General features: G+C 40.8%; 1 protein-coding gene and 1 non-coding gene across 4 annotated transcripts in view; both read left to right on the top strand.

Moving 5' to 3' along the window:
- Positions 1 to 17,382, top strand: part of chd7 (chromodomain helicase DNA binding protein 7) — a 131,418-nt gene that overhangs the window by 109,625 nt on the left and 4,411 nt on the right. For all 3 annotated transcript variants that reach the window (XM_061839886.1, XM_061839884.1, XM_061839885.1), the window contains exons 26-40: positions 111 to 200; positions 1,803 to 1,906; positions 5,469 to 5,598; positions 5,824 to 5,930; positions 6,870 to 7,287; positions 7,447 to 7,655; positions 7,790 to 8,743; positions 9,108 to 9,274; positions 9,538 to 9,792; positions 9,954 to 10,124; positions 10,213 to 10,446; positions 10,536 to 10,751; positions 10,823 to 10,963; positions 12,974 to 13,078; positions 15,960 to 16,140. In XM_061839886.1, coding sequence (XP_061695870.1) covers positions 111 to 200; positions 1,803 to 1,906; positions 5,469 to 5,598; positions 5,824 to 5,930; positions 6,870 to 7,287; positions 7,447 to 7,655; positions 7,790 to 8,743; positions 9,108 to 9,274; positions 9,538 to 9,792; positions 9,954 to 10,124; positions 10,213 to 10,446; positions 10,536 to 10,751; positions 10,823 to 10,963; positions 12,974 to 13,078; positions 15,960 to 16,140 — 3,482 coding nt within the window. The remainder of the gene's footprint in view (positions 1 to 110; positions 201 to 1,802; positions 1,907 to 5,468; positions 5,599 to 5,823; positions 5,931 to 6,869; positions 7,288 to 7,446; positions 7,656 to 7,789; positions 8,744 to 9,107; positions 9,275 to 9,537; positions 9,793 to 9,953; positions 10,125 to 10,212; positions 10,447 to 10,535; positions 10,752 to 10,822; positions 10,964 to 12,973; positions 13,079 to 15,959; positions 16,141 to 17,382) is intronic.
- Positions 6,393 to 6,465, top strand: trnat-ggu (transfer RNA threonine (anticodon GGU)). Its single transcript has one exon. It is a non-coding gene; the product is annotated as a tRNA-Thr (tRNA).

Genomic DNA, 17,382 nt, shown 5'->3' with positions numbered 1-17,382 from the left:
AGGCTAGTAAGTAAACGTGACTGTCCTTAAGTTTAGTTTTGCAAGGGTTACATGCAGTCCCACCAATCTTTGTGGCCTTTTGTATATGTAATTTTTCATGTTCTTGTTAGGGTGTTGCTGAGGGTGAGAATGCTGTATTATTTGAGACAGGAAGTCATTGGAGATCAGGCTGAACGCATCCTGGATGGAGCTGACTTCAGGTTTGTGTATTTTAACACCATTAATTCACCCACATTTTCCCTCTTTCCCACGTTTCTACAGCTAATTGGCCTTCATAGAAAAGCTTCATATCTTTTTTTTTTTTTTTGCAGTAATCCATCTTAATTCCATTTCATTTAGGTGCTATACAGTAATTGGCCAATTATTCCAAGGAAATATCATAGGGTTAACCACCAAATGTTACAGCAGTTGATGGAACAAGCAAAAGGCCATCAAATAGCTGTAATAGGAGATACAATACAACAGCAAATAGTAATAACTAGTAGTGAATGAAGTCCAATTCTTGCAGTAGTAACATACTGTACAGTAGTTGATCAGAAAATGGAAATGATTTGCCCAAATACACTCAGGTTACAGTGTCTGCTTATAACACAAATGGCTATGAGAGAGATCTTGACAGTGAGCTGCGAAAAGGTTATTTATTACTGTGCCATGAATTATTGCGTGAGTATATTTTCGTCTCTTCAAGTGGCCTCTTTGGCAGCTTCTATTCCTAACACAAGGTCTCTGTAAAATTATCGTGGGAAAGTAGATGGTTTTGCTTTTCTGACCCATTTCGGTTTTGATGAGCCACTGGTCCTTTAGCATCTACACTTATGCTTTTGCTTTTGCGCTTCTTTCATTATGACACCTTTACTGAATCCTTCTCTCTCTTTTGTCATCTACTTTTACCTTCTGTCCATTTGTCCTCTCTGCAGAATGCTCTGATCTCATCGCCTTCCAGCCCCCTCTTATTATCCTTTCACCCAGATGTGAACGTATATATAATGGCTAGCACATGTACTTTTTGTTGATCACCAACACCCCACTTCCACCCACATTATGCCACTTGCCCTATCAATGCGTGTGTTCAAGTGAGAGAGTGAGCAAGAGCAAGCATACGGAATGCCATCGTGCCAACATATGCCAGGGGGATTTAGCACGTCAGTCTTGGCACACTTTCGTTTGTGTGTTGCCAAAGGCTTGGCATGCTGCTGTTCTCCGAGATAAGGGATAAATTTCTCGTGTCGTATTCTTCTCCTGTCACCCTGTTTTTCTCCACTTCCATTGTCAACATTGTGCATTGGGGTCTCTTTCCATAAAGAAGAATTTTGAGTTTTGGTGCCACAATGCAGAAGATATCAGGAGCAGGTTGCTTGGAAAATATTCTTGTATTATTTAATGGTTGATGAGGCCGTCATCAGATCCAATTTGTGTATTTGGTCATTGCCAACCCATTTAAATGACTTACAGTGATGTCAGTGGAAGCACTAGTAAGTACATATGCAGGTGATTAACAGGCAAAGATGAAAATCCGGACATTTGGAACGGTCTTTCGTACCAGCCATAGCAAATCACTCTTAATCATACTCAACTGATGATGACCCTTTTCCTTCCAGTAAGTTTCCATCAAAGTTTTATGGTGTATAATTGTTAGCATATTTTGCCTGTGAGGATGAATCGCTAATAAAAACCTTTTGGTGCTTCTGTTGGAAAAATTAAACTTGCTCATTAGTTGTAAATACAAAATATTGGATTGCTTTACTCAAGAGTTTAATTTTGATTGACAATTAATTACACAATGTCCTCTGTCTGCTTTACAGTGAGTTAGATCTTTGGATTCCCCAGCCATTCCATGTGGAAGTCCCCACAGACTGGTGGGACAGTGAGGCAGACAAATCCCTGCTTGTTGGTGTCTTCAAACATGGTAAGAAGCATTCTTGGCCCTACACTATCACAAACTAGTGTTTATGTGTATTGAACATTCCAGATCTTTCAGACACCTTTTTAAAAACTAATGCGCACGCACACATACACACGCGCACACACACAGTAAGTCGTATCTATCTACATATCCCACTTGGCTAGTTGCCAGTTGATTTGTGTTTCTATGGTGACAGCAGCCCACAGCTGTCAGCCTCAATGTGCTGTGGTGTGCAATTGATGGCTAATGATTAACACTGGGGATGTGTGTCTTCCTTTCCTGTTCCTGTGAAGAAGTTAATGTGGCAAATACATACATTTAACATGAGCTAATTGCTTTTCTTGTTGATTGATTGGAAATTTTTGGAGTACATAGTGTAGGTAAACCAGTAAATCACATTTGGTCACTAACTTGACTGTCTCACCCCTCAGATGTAATTTATCATAATTTTGAATTGTTTTGCATGGAGAGCCTCACCCATATTACTTTGGTGTAATAGTTGTGATTTTTCAATCATGGCCACCATCTACCGTTTAATTAGGACTGACAGACTCAAACACAAATGGAGGAATACAAGAGGCTCACCCAAATCATAATCCCTATTCACAAGGAGGCCCTTGGGTAGGACTGATACAGTCACAGTGTACTGTGTATGCAGAGAAACACAGATACACACAAAGCACTCTGCACACGCGCGCACACACACTAACGCACACTGCACACTGAACAGTGATGACCTGTGAATCCCCCGATGATTAACGTTTGACTGTGTGTAACAGAGACGTTTAGAAAAAATGAGTCTCATCTTTCCTTATTGAAAAGTGACTGATGAAAAAACTGAATAAGAGGCTAAAAAAGTCCTGGTACTTTGTTTGTCCTCTAAATGGTTCTTTCCATGCATTTCCCTTTGCTCTTTTTTTCCTACTCACAATTTTTTTCCTATATTATTTTCCCATTATTTCCTTCTTGATGTAGCTCAGTTGGATCTGCACATCTAATCTGTTCAGCCTGAATGCCCCTAACGGCCAAACACACATACTGTTCGTAATCCCCCCTCACTTTCAGACACCATGACACATTTTCTTCCTCCTCTTGTTCTCCTCCCCTTTTTGTTTGACAGAACAGAGCACCTGCAGACTCACATGGAGACACGGGTGAACGAGTAGCCCGTGCACACACTCACACACTCTCACACACACACACACGCGCGGGGCGCGCGCACACTCACTCGGACACACAAGACAGACACTGTCTGGCTTGTCAGCAGCTGGTTCCTCTGGTCAGCCCTTCTGCTGTTTTTGTCCGGACCTTTTTTTACATTGATGCAGATTGCATACGTTTAAATGTGAGTTGGCACACTAGTGATGCACCAAAATGAAAATTCTTGACAGAAACTGAGGACTTCAAGGCCCAAAGCCAAAACACGGGGAATTATGTAACATTCAAACTTGGACATAAAAACACTTTGAATAAAAGATGAAAATAGATAAAATCTTCCAATTAATTATAAAATTGACAATTATTAGTACAATTATAGGCAGAGGTGCTGTAGAAATTCACTTTCAGAACAATTTGTCTTCATTTCCTTATATGTAAAATGTGAAAAATATTACCATGGGGCATGGTTATTGCGGTATATTATGTAATATGATAAAAGTTCTGAATATTGTTCGCTTTCACAACATAGTTTAATGGTTTATAAAGTATGGCTTCAAACTTTACTTTAATGCAGTTATGACATGAGCCTTGCAATGCCAGACCCATTAACTTCAAAATGTCATTTTGTTCTTTTTGCATTTTCTATATCCATTATTGTTGCTGAGATATTGCAAATTTCCCAGTTGTGGTACTAATAAATATCTGAGGATTTGTTATGTTAACATCCTTTTTAAATTATAGGTTAATTTTCTCAAGTGATTTAGCAGATGTGCTAATTTGTTTCCAGTCCCTGTTCGACTATCTTGCTATTATAGTATTTTCATCTAAACGTATACTAATTTACCTTCTATTTTGCTCTTCAAAGATCTAAACACCATTATAACATGGTTCCAGCCAGACCAATGTGAACGGTGTACTGTACCACCCAATGACACTTTTGGGGACTCCAAGCGATAGCTTCAGATTCCAAGATTTATTGTCATTGTAACAAGTGCAATGAAAAAAAATAATGTGCAGAGCAGTACAAAGATAAGGTATAAAATGCAAATAATAAAGTAAAAAAAATGGCTCAAGGTGAAAAATTAAAAGTGAAATAAATGGTCACATTACAGAAACACAGATTGAGCAAATATTTACATAAGGTGCACGTGAAATTGAATATTGCACATTGTGAGTTACTGCAGGATAGATACTGTATATTTTGAATACTGGAGTCATTGCCTTGGTATATTTCACATATTACTGAGAGTGATTGTTTAGCGCTCTAACAGCAGTTGGAAAGAAGCTGTTTTTCCGTCTGTTTGTCCTGGATTTAATGGTCCTGCACCGTCTGCCTGATGGCAGTAGCACAAAAAAGGGAGTGGCCCGGGTGGTGGTCCTAGCACTAGCTATCCTGAGCCAGTAAGAACTGTGAAGGTCCTCCAATGTGGGCAATGACCTTCTCGGCCATTTTGGTGACCCTCTCGAGTGCCAACTGGGAAAATACATGCACAGGACAGGCAGTAGGTGACAATGCTCTCCATGGTGGAGCAGTTAAAAAGGCGCAGTCTCTGCCTGATGTTCTTCCTGAGGATTCTAAGTACATTCTTTTATTGTGCCTTCTTACCCACCTGTGATAGCTTAGTGATTAGCATGGTCTTCTTGTCTGTCTCGTCTTATCTTCCACCCATCCTTCATGAATCGTGATTATGACATTTGTATAAAATGTAGTTCATTTGCTGCCATGGAGGCAATGATTAGTAACCTATGCAATACTGACAACAGATACGAGGCGGACATTTGCTTCTGAAGCTCAGCATCATATTTAGCCACATTAGCTGGTCCCCATAACTAGCTTGGTTGTCATGAAATAGCATGTAACAAGTGTATCTTCAAACAGCAGATGTAGGGCAACAATTCGAATGCTCCTTTTGGTCAAGTAGCTGCTAGCATGAAAGCGGAAAAGTCAACCAGTTCCCATAATTCATTACAGCATGCAAATTTGAATTATCACAGTCAAAAAGACTTTCATCTTGATTTGTTACAGAAGTTCAATTTCACCATTATTGATTGATGGCATGATGTCATGATCAAACAGTTTGTGTAGTGTATGTGTAGTAAAATGACCTCCCTGTCAAATTAACTGGATAGTCAGTAAAGGTCAAAAGGTCATTGTTGTTTCATAATAAATGATTCTTTACTCTAAGGTGTGGACACTTGCATGGTACTGTTATTGTGTTCAATGTGTCATCTTATGTATGTGACGTGTTACTTTGGAATTTTTATTTTGGTGAAAAAAGTCATTTGGTTTATCACTCGTAAAAAATGTGAATTGGGAAGGGTGGCTTAAGTATTTTTGGTTATGATATCATCTACAATCTGTATGTGCACTGCTTTTAACAATTCAGCTTTTTCATTTCCTCCTCAGGCTATGAAAAGTATAACTCCATGCGAGCTGACCCCACCCTGTGTTTTTTGGAGCGAGTGGGTATGCCTGACGCCAAGGCTATCGCTGCTGAGCAGAGGGGTAACGATATGATGGCAGATGGCGCCGAAGGGTAAGAGACAGTCTTCTTTGCTCACCCTCCCTCTTTGTACAGTTTTTCTCCTTTTTAGTATCTGTCATGTACTATGTTTTACAAATTCGTCAAATGTTTTTGTTTAAAGCAAAAGGAATGTTTTTTTTATCTTATTAATTGGCAAGATTTAAAATTAATTGCCCCTATCCTGTATTTGTTTATACATAATTTAAACCCCTTACAAGCCCCTTCAACTCTCAACAGTGAGGATGAGGATCCAGAATACAAGCCACTTCGGATGTCTTTTAAGGATGAAATGGATGATTTTACCAACTCTCCTCTTGATGACACTGGGGAAGGAGAAGCCGAGGGTATTATTATTTACATTAATTATTTTTCTAAAGATGAGAACATGTTTACCAATAGGACAACTAGTCTTTAAAAACTATTCTGAACGAAAAATGTGAATCTGTGAGTATAATTGTCATAATTTCCCTTTTTCCCCAAATAATCAACATTTCTGATTACTGTTGAGCTATCACTCACAGCCACATTGCAATTGTTGGTGTTTTCTGTTAAAAAAAAAAAAAAGATTTGATTAACTTTACTCCTTAGCTGTTCTTATAGCTCATATCTATCAATATCAACATTAAACATTTTATCTTAAAGTTCAGCAAGTGCACAGTATGTATAGTTATACCTCTTCATAGGAAATTAATGCAATCCGGAAGTCATTTTGTAACCTGAATTTTTTCGCAAGTAGAAATGTATTTTACATGTAAATAGGGAAATTTGTTGAAATTTGAGCACCTCTATCGCACCACACAAAAGGAGGCCCCATAGCTCAGTGGTTAGAGCACTGGTTTGGTAAACCAGGGGTTGTGGGTTCGTATCCCACTGGGGCCTCTTTGGGGCCTCCACTCCCTGAGAAGGGTTGTCAGGAAGGACATCCGGCGTAAAAATTGTGCCAAACATATATATGCGTTCATCTGAGATGATACGCTGTGGCTACCCCGAAAGGGACAAGCCGAAAGAAACACACATCTATCGCGCCACACAAACCAAAATATAGAATGTTTACGTTTGCTGGAATTTGCAGAATCCAGCCCCATTTTTTTTCCTTTCGTATCCAGAATTTTGTTTATAACTAGAGAAAATATTTTACCAAGGAGGCGTTTCGTAACCTGAATTTTTTGATACTAGAGACGTTCGTAAGTAGAGGTACCACTGTATTTCTCCCCCCCACCACCACCACCATTACTATTTGATATATATCATTAATGATGGTTTTTGTATTTCCACTCATGAAGGTAAGTCTGATGAAAATGGTCACTGTGTGCCTTCCATTGGTGGCCCTGAAGGCTCCAACGAGCGACTCTACTGGCCGGCTGCCTCAGCCCTGACTGCTCGTCTGCGCCGTCTCATCACTGCCTATCAGCGTTCTAATCGCAGAGAGCAACTTCGCCAGGAGGCTCTCAACAGACCTGATGGGCGCAGAAGACGGCGTCGAGACTTCCTGCCTACCATTGCAATGGTTACAGAGGGAGCAGGAGCAGCCTATATCCAAGATCCAACAACAGTGTTCATGTCTGAAGGAACCCCGTACCTGGCTAAAGGAAGTGCTTATTTTGCAAAAGGTGGGCAATTTATAACAGATGAGTCATCAATGTTGACCACAACTGCCCTTATGAGTGATGGAGCCATGTACTATAAGGAAAGAAGACAAAGGTAAGGCAAAGTTTTCAAAAGTTTGTATTCTTGTTTTTGTCCTGTCACAATACATAATTTACATGAAAGTCTCTTATCTTATACTATTAACTTAATCTTATTTAATCACTCTGTACTGAAGTTACTCAAAACGTTTTTTTCTTTTTTTTTTAATCTTAGGTGGACTCGTCGTGAGGAGGCTGACTTTTACCGTGTTGTGTCCACGTTTGGTGTAGTCTATGACACCCAATCTCAGAAATTTGACTGGACACAATTTAGAGCCTTTGCCCGATTGGACAAAAAGACAGACGAAAGCCTGGAGAAATATTACTATTCCTTCATTGCAATGTGCAAACGTGTCTGTCGGATGCAGGTCAAAAGTGACACTGGTGAGGAATGACATACATTTTAACGTAGAGCCGACTTTTGTCATTCCTTTAAAAATCTCATTGTACTGTCACATACATATGGCTTTGACATTCCCACCTCTAACATGTTACAAGCATTTATCCTTCTTTTGCAGAACTCCCTGACCCAGCACTGATCATCGACCCCATTACAGAGGAACGTGCTTCCCGTACCTTGTATCGGATTGAATTGCTTCGACGCATCAGAGAGCAGGTTCTCCCTCATCCACTACTCTCTGAACGCCTCAAACTCTGTCAGCCCTCACAAGACCTCCCTGAGTGGTGGGAGTGTGGCTGCCATGACAGGGACCTTCTCATTGGGGCCTCAAAGCATGGTGTAAGTCGAACAGATTATCACATACAAAATGATCCTACCTTGTCCTTTCTGGAGACCCACCAGCGCATTCATGGCCAGCGAAAGAATGTCAGCATTGGAGAAATCTGCAAAAGTGGGACAGGACTAGCAGAGACCAGCCTTTTACCTCTCTTCACGCCTGCAGACCTGGCTAGTGTTGCAGCTTCTGCTGAAATTACCATTAATGCTGTTAAAGAGGACGGAGAGGGAACCCAGGTAAAAACTGAGGAAAAAGATTCAAAGACTGAAGTTAAAATGGAGACTGAGGAAGAGGATCCCACTGTCATCATGTGTATAAAGACTGAAACTCTTCAAGAAATTGAGCAAGATATCAAAGATGACAAAGCGGCAACAGCTTCACCAGTGTCAGAGGTTAAAGATGAGACTGAACCAACAGCAGAAAAAGATTCAAGTGCGGAAATGAAAGACAACACTAAGAATGTTTCCATACATACGGAACAAGACGAAATAATTGAAAATCAGACAAGTGAGGCTTCTGTTGATAATGTGAGGGAAGAGATTACATCAGAGGGCCCAGAAGGTCCTGAAGCACAAACAATCCACAGTGCTATAGAGGAGGAGAACCAAGTGGAGCGAGAGGCCTGCAAGTCTCCGAAATCTCCAAAGTCACTTGACGCTGAGAAAAGCCCAGAAGAAGATGAGGAGGAACGAATGGAGGAAGATGACAAATCAGAGAAATCCTCACAAGCTGAAGGTTAGCTTTTTCTTTTATTTCTCTACTGTGAACGAAAGCACATTGTTAGAATGAGTCAATTTTGTGGATTGTCTTTCAGGTGCACTATATCGTGGTCTGTATAATTTGTCTAATACTATGTAAATGTATTTGTAAATTAACTGCAGAATATAATTTGAATTCATTTGCCCTGGATCCCTGCCCCTATCATTTCACGTCCCTTGGTCAAAGGCCTATTTCAGGTTTTCCCCTAGAGACTTGACAGAGTTTAAATGGGTTCTGAGTGCAAGGGGCAAGATAATAAAATGAGCTTGAATCCCTTGATGACAATTTTGAAGCCCTCGTTAATTAAGCATTAAATGTAACTTTCCCTATCTTTGCAAAGCGAGTGCTGTGTCTGAGCAGAAGAACTTTGATGAAGAGAGCATTGCATCTTTGAGTACATCTGCTCGAGATGAAACCAGAGATGGCTTTTGCCCTGATGATCTGCCAGAAACTTCTGCCTTGCAGGCCTTTCAGGACAGAACCTATGCCTTCACACACTGGCCAAAGGTTAGTCTTATGAAGTCCATCATTTTGTATGAGACTCACGATCATTGAACACGTTTTTTTTTTTTAATTTAAATAATATCCTTTGAGGCACAAAAACGCAGAGGTGATGTTTCTGTTTTTTTTACTGTGACCTGTGCTGTATTATTACTAGTGTTGAAGTTCATATAAACAGCTGCAGTTATCTGTGAATTAAGACAGATGCTCTAAATAGCACTTTGCTTGCATGATGCCAACTTCTAACTCTTCTTTTCTCCACATCTCAGGATCGAGTGATGATTAACAGGATGGACAACATCTGTGAGGCTGTCCTGAAGGGCAAGTGGCCAGTCAACAGACGCCACATCTTTGACTTTCCTAGCAACCTGTTGCCAGGTCATGGCTCCACAATAACCACAGCAGCAGTAGCCACAGCAAAAGAGAGCTCATTACAAAGGCGAAGTTTGGGTGAGCTAACAATGGCCGGGATCCACACTCCTTACGGCGGGATTGAAGATAAAACTCTTTCACCACAGGTTTATGTGAGTTCTTCTAATCTGACCTTCACTCATAAATCTGACCTTTACTCATAATTGTTTTAGATGTTAAATAATTATTTCTCAGGCAAATACAGAAGTGTAACATGATGTTATTGAAGTGCACTCCTTTTATTATCAGTGGTCATATGTGATTTGTGCTGCAGGACGATCCTCTGGGCATAACGTTGCCTCGACAGAGGCGAAGAAGGAGGAGGAAGATTGAGATTGAGGCAGAAAGAGCAGCCAAGAGGCGCAACCTGATGGAGATGGTTGCTCAACTGAGAGAGAGCCATGCTACCCTAGAGTCACAGAGTCAAGCTATAGATCTCACCAAGGTACACTTCTTTACAAAAAGCTCTCTTGCTGCACGAGGATATACATAAAAAATATCATGAACTAACACTGGTTGCTCTTGCTGGCCAGAGTATGCACCATCAACACAAGAGCTCTCCTCCTTTGGCTGGCTTCTCCAGTGCTTTGGTGTCAAACCCCTCCCCAAAAGCCCAAATGGAGCTTCTGCAGCAAGCCCCGCCTTCCGGACACAGAGCCAATGGTGCGCTGGAAGCTGACCTGCCGATGATGAGGAGGAGGCGGGGACGCAGGAAAAATGTAGAGGGCATGGAGTTGATATTTATGGGAAATAATAGAGCTGGAGGGGTATGTTTGATGGCTGGGTCTTAAAAATATAAAACTAAATTGTACATTCTGTTTATAGTATGGAAAAATGACATTCTGTCCATTTTCAGGATGATGGTGATGCCACCAAGGTTTTAAGTGGAGAAAGCGGTCAGGATTCTACCCGTGCCCACAGACCTCTCACAGCCTCAGAGCAGAGTCCTAGTGGAAGATCTCTTGCATCTGGTAGTATGGAGGAGGAAGATGCAACAGTTTCCAATAAAGAACTGGGGGAATGGCTGAGACAGCACCCAACGTACACTATGGACATGTCTGGATTTACACCAGTACGTCTGTTATTTTCATTAATTTTTTAAGCATTTTTTAAAAACGTGTTTTTTCCCTGTTGATACTGTAGAAGAATGAAGAGTTACTACTATCACAGTTCTCAAAACCCAAGCAAAAGCGTCATCGGTGTCGAAACCCCAACAAGATAGACATTAACACATTGACGGGAGACGAGCGAGTGCCTGTCGTCAATCGACGTAATGGACGCAAGGTGAGAATAGAAGTGTCCATTCAACCTTATGTTCCAATGTGTAAATAAACAATGTCCCTTTGATCTAACAAGTTATCAGAATGGTTTTAGGACTGGTTTCATAAAAAACTAACTACGTCTTGCTCTTTATAATAAGAATCACTTTAGAGTCCACTGCACTTTCAGTTTTCTCTGCTGCAGCCTAATGCACTCCTTTAAGTACAAACCCACTTCCAATTAAGTTGGGACATTGTGTTAAATAAAAACTTATTTGCAAAGCATGTTCAACCTACACACTACAAAGACATTTAATGGTCAAACTGATAAACTTTGTTTTTCGCAAATAATCATTAACTTTAGCATTTAGCTGTTCAACAGTTGGGGGTTTTCGTTGTCATATTTTATGCTTCATAATGCGCCAGAGCGGAGAAGTCTGGACTGCAGACATGCCTTCCTAGTACCCGCACTCCATCCATTCATCCATCTTTTACTGCTTTTCCGGGTCGGATCATGGGGGCAGTAGCATTACCAGGGATGCCCAAACTTCCCGTTCCCCAGCCACTTAATCCGGCACTTCCAGAGGGATCCTGAGGCATTCCCTCGCCAGCCAAGAGACATAGTATCTCAAGTGTGTCCTGGGTTGTCCCCGGGGTCTCTTTCCAGTGGGACGTGTCCGGAACACCTCACCATGGAGGTGTCCGGATCAGATGAACCAGCCACCTCATCTGGCTCCTACAACAACCCATGGATTTTTTTTTTTTCCACTCACAAAAATACACCTGCACCAAGGACGTGAAAGCAGAGCTGCGTCAACCAGCCAGAATGACTGTAAAATATGGCTCAGTTGGTATTAATAAGTTCTTGTACCCAACCTCATAGGTTGCTCACTAAAATTTTATTTATTTCTAAAAACATTTAATTTTACCTTTTATAAGAAAACACTCGATAAAGTGGAAGAAAACGGATGGAAGGACATTTATATACTGTATATTTTTTTCTCAAAGAATTGTTTTGACCTTAACCAAGTTTTGATCTTTGCTTTCATTCATTCATATTTTTTAAATCTACAAACGTTTGAAAAAGAGAAATTTTAGAAAATGTTAATGTCTGTCTGAGAAAAGTTTGTGTGTTTAGGGGTTTAACAGCCTTAAAACGTATATAAGAAACCAAAAAAAAAAATGTAAATGAAAAAATAGCACTCAGATGTGATTTTTCCGTTTATAGGCGGAATTATTTTTTTTGTAATTGCATTAAAAAAAAAAAAACGTTTTGCTGCAGTATTCCAACCGTAACCCGTGCCAGAATCCACACTCGTTCAATTTCCGATCCGACTTTTGGAAAAATGTCTATTATTTGCCGATAACAAAACATGACATTAATAATTGTTGTCAAATTCAGGCGTTTCACTCATTTACAAAAAACAGAAATTAAAATGTTTTTGAAAGGATATGATATACATGATGCAAATCTGAATTCAATTTAGTTTCACTTCTCGTAGTTTTCTTAGTTGTTTTGGATTTTGTAATTTTGGGGGTAAAGGTATGCACCTAAATAATGAAATATTGTTCATTGTACATTTTGAAAACAGAATAACATTTATTTATAGATATACTTGATATATTTCATTCATAATACTATTTATAAAACTTGCACGTTAAAACTGGTGATCATTCTTTGATCACCCTTTGATCATGCTTGCAGACCCCAGACCTCCGGCTATTTTTTGTCTTTTTTCATTCAGTCAAATCACATCCCTGAGCACTGTAAATGGAAAACGAAAATCCTTTAAGTGAACAAACATCCTATAAATGACGAAAAAATACAAGAAAAATTCATAAAGAGGGGAAAAAAATCAACTTAGACATGGTTTTCATTAAACTTTGATATTTTGGGGAATATAACCATTGCGTTAAACCAGGGAACACTGTATATGTTTTTATGACTTCAGTCTGGTAACTTTTGAGCCTTTTAAAACCTTTTTGTCACTGGGTTATTATCTTTATGAACCTAACTCAGTCTTCCCTTCTTCAGATGGGTGGGGCTATGGCTCCCCCAATGAAGGAACTTCCCAGATGGTTATTGGAAAATCCCGAATTTTCAGTTGCACCTGATTGGACAGATATCGTCAAACAGTCGGTTAGTAGCCTTTTGCATTTCATTCAACTACAAATAATTTGTAAATATTCACCAGTGGTACCCTTGACTTACAAATGTGCCCTAACTTAAAAAAGAATTTGAATTATTTGACGTCAGGTTTTTTTTCTTTGTAATATTTCATTCTTTAATTGCTATTCGACCCCAACTGATATGGGATTTTTGAGGTCCATTCCAAAACCAGTAATGGGACTAATATAAACCTAATTTGAGAAATAACGTATACAGGATGATATACTAGAGATGTGTGTACGTGTATATATATGTACGTATGTATGTATGTATGTGGAAATGTGTGTGTGCGCGTGTGTGTGTGTCTCCCCTCCTTGAGCCATCACCTTATCATGGTGGAGGGTTTTTTTGTGTGCGCCAATGGCGGTGCCTGTACATTGGGGTTCAGCCTGGTGGACAAGGGGGTAGCCTCCCTCCATCTTCAAGTCGAAGGACAGGTCCTGACTGTTGTTTGGAGTTCTTAGAGAGAGTGCTGGAGAGTGTGCTCGCTGAGGATTTACTCCATTGTTCTGCTGGGGGACTGCAATGCTCACATGGGCAATGACAGTAAGACCTGGAAGAATGCTCCCCCCACCCCGATCAGAATACGAGAGGTGTTCTGCTACTGGACTTCTGTGCTCATCATGGGTTCTCCATAACGAACACCATATTCAAGTGTAAAGGTGTCCACATGTGCACTTGGCACGAGGACACTCTAAGTCACATTTCGCTAATTATCTTTGTGGCTGTGTCATTGGACTTGTGACCGCATGTCTCGGACATTTGGCTGAGGAGTGTGGCTGAGCTAACAACTGATCACTTCTTGGAGGTGATTTGGCTATCATGGTGGGGGAAGATGCTAGTAAGACCTGATGGGTCCAAACAAATCTGAGGTTCCACTGGGAATGTGTCACAGAATGCCCTGTCAGAAAGCGTTTCAACTCCCACCCTCGAAAGAACTTTGCTCATGTTCCGGAGGATGCGAGGGACATTGAGTCCGAGTGGGCCATGGTCCGCGCCTCTTTTGCTTCAAGGAAATTCTGGTCCATCATCCAGCATCTCAGGAGGGGGAAGCAGTGCACCTTCAACACTGTGTATATTGAGAATGGGGCGCTGCTGACCTCAACCCAGGATGTTGTAAGTCAGTGGGAAGAACACCTCAAAGATCTCCCAATTCCACTGACACGCCGTCCCATGAGGATTCAGATTCTGGGTTCTCTGAGGCAGGCTCTTCTATCTCTAGGGTTCAGGTCACCAAGTGGTTAAAAAGCTCCTCGGTGGCAAGGCCTGGGGGTAGTTGAGATTCTCCCAGAGTTCCTAAAGGGTCTGTATGTTGTGGGGCTGTCCTGGTTGACACTCCTTTGCAGCATCACATGGACATTGGGCACAGTGCCTCTCGATTGGGAAAACTGGTGTGGTGGTCCCCTTTTTTAAGATCGGAGTGTGTGTTTGAACTGCAGGCGGGTCACGCTCCTCTGGTAAGGTTTATTCAGAGGTGCAGGAGAAGGAGGGTCTATCAGGAAGTTGAATCCCAGATTCAGGAGTAGCTATGTTGTTTTCGTTCTGTCTTTGGAACAGTGGACCAGCGCTACACTTTCAGGAGGGTCCTCGAGGTTGCATGGGAGTTCACCTAATCATTCTAATGTTGGTTTCATCAAGCCATGATCTCCAACTGTCACTAGAGCGTGTGAAGTGGCTGGGATTAGAATCAGAACCTCCAAATCTGAGACCATGGTCCTATGTCGGAAAAGAGTGCCATGCCCTCTCCGTGTCCGGGATGAGCTCCTGCCCCAAGTTGAGGAGTTCAAGTATCTTGGGGTCTTTTTCTCACGAATGAAGGAAGAATGGAGCCGGAGATCGACAAACTGATCGATGCGTTGTGGTAAAGAGAGAGCTTTGACATCCTTAACTTGTGCAATTTACCAGTTGATCCACGGTCCTACCCTCACCTGTGGTCATGAGCTGTGGGTCATGACCGAAAGAACAAGATCCCGGATACAAGCAACCGAAATGAGTGTCATTCGAGACTGGCTCAGAGTCGAGCCACTGCTCCTCTGCATTTAGAGGAGCCCGATGAGGTGGCTGGGGCATCTGATTTCGATGCCTCCTTGGTGAGGTGTTCTGGCCACGTCCTACCGGATAGAGACCCCGGGGATGAACCCCTACACGCTGGAGAGACTACGTCTCTTGGCTGGCCTAGGAACGCCTTGGGATCCGCCCGAAAGAGCTGGACGAATTGACTGGAGAAAGGGAAGTCTGTGCTTACCTGCTAAAGATACTGGACAGACAGACTGTCCTGGTTGTATTTTAAGCTACAAAACAATGCATCACAGGTATTGGAAAATGGAACAATGTAGTCGTGCCTTTTACTTCAGTCATCGAATCAATGAATTGGCGAAAACTTTGGAATTATTAACATTCCATTTTCCACAATAGCATTATAAATTTCAAAATAATCCTTGGTCTCCACCACCGCAGTGTATGTAATTTTTCAATTCATTCAATTTCGTTTCAATTTCATTCTTTCTAATTCATCCTGCAGGCTGGATGATGGAGCCCCTATCACATTGGTTTTGGCCCCCAGGCTGTATGTTTGACGCCACTCATTATTTATCCACTGTGAAATTGATAGAAAAAAATGATTTTACAATACAGCGCTATTTTTCCTTATTAAAATTATGTAACCAAAATTGTGGCTTTTGGGAGGGGTTGGAACAAATTGGCACTTGTAATTTTGGGTAAACTGTACAAGTAGGTTCAGATATGAATCATGGAACAAATTCAACTTGCAAGACAAGGTACCACTGTTTATTTTAATATTACAGTCGAATTGGTAACAATAGTTTTCTCATCAGCACACAAATGTCCACAGGGTTTTCTCCCAGAAGCCATGTTTGACCGGCTGTTGACAGGTCCTGTAGTTAGGGAAGAGGGTGTCCGTCGTCGGGGACGACGGCCCAAATCTGAGATAGCCAAGGCAGCAGCTGCTGCCCAGGCAGCTGCGGCAACTCAGGCTGCCCAGGCCTCGCTGGCCAGTGCTGCTTCGTCAACTGGTAAGAAACCATGGACTTGAAACACTAAACATACTTTCTTCATTGAATGTTTACTTTGGGTTATTTGGTCATATAATATTCCACAAATCAGCACGATGCAAAATTTTACACACAAATGAAATAAAGGTGACGACTGAAGGAAAGACTTATACTGTCTAGCCTTTCAACATTTGTTCAGAGAACCACAAATAGTGTGGAAAAAAAAAAACATGAGAGGACAAGAGAACAAACTACAAAATCTATTGTTCAAATTGACCTGGTCATATCATAGATTTAGCAATTATCTACATCTGCATACAGACATTCATCCTCACAAGCACCAAACTATTGCATATGCACATCTCTTGTATTGTAATGATCCGGCTCGTTGTGGTTCTTTACGGTTCTGCTATATTGTAGATTTTTATTACACTTGCTCATTAATCTTTTACGCTTTTTGTACAGTATGTGTATGTGCTCCATTGCTCTTCTATATCAATACATTGTTTGGGTCTGCCACAATAGAAACATTTTTTAGAACAATATCTTTCCCAAAACTCCCTCACAGTTAGCAAAGCAAATTTATCTGTATAGCGGATTTCCTACACAAGGTAACTCAATGGGCTTTACATGATTAAAAGCATTCAAATGCATAAATAAATAACATTTTGTGGTACAAGTACAATGAAAACTGGTTTTCGTGTAAGAAATATCTCTGAAAAGTGGAAGTACTCTCATGGGGAAGTTTTTAATCTGGATTTGAAAGCACTCACACTTGGGGCTGATATCACAACAGAAATGTTAGTATCAGTTTTTTATGCCAATGATATATTACAACATAACTTGTATGCATAAATTCTGCCTGCTCATCAGATATATGAGCACAAGTGTTTAATTGTAATGTTCTCTCATTTACTGAATGAAAGTAGATCTACATTTCACAATAAAAGCAAGCAAATAGTTACACATGTTCAAATAAAGTCCAGAACAAATATAGTTTCCCCTCTTCTGTTTGGCATCTTGAGACAACAGTGAAGTCTCGAGGAATTTTACTTACAAACAGTTTAGATGAACAAATCTTAACTGAACTGTTTTCGAAATTGTCTGTTCAAAACTTTCATTTTGGTTCATAATGGCTTTTCACATAGTATATGCACTTGTAATAAGAGCTCCCTCCCAGTGGGAATATCCCCCTTAACTTGTGCATCTTTGCTTGAACAGATAGCATTTTGGCAGTTTGTGTCGCACGTCAGGTTCATGGCT

Source organism: Syngnathoides biaculeatus, chromosome 13, assembly GCF_019802595.1.
Source record: "Syngnathoides biaculeatus isolate LvHL_M chromosome 13, ASM1980259v1, whole genome shotgun sequence".
Taxonomy (NCBI): Eukaryota; Metazoa; Chordata; class Actinopteri; order Syngnathiformes; family Syngnathidae; genus Syngnathoides; species Syngnathoides biaculeatus.
Note: the sequence above shows the minus strand (reverse complement) of the source record. Positions and strands in the feature narration are given on the sequence as shown.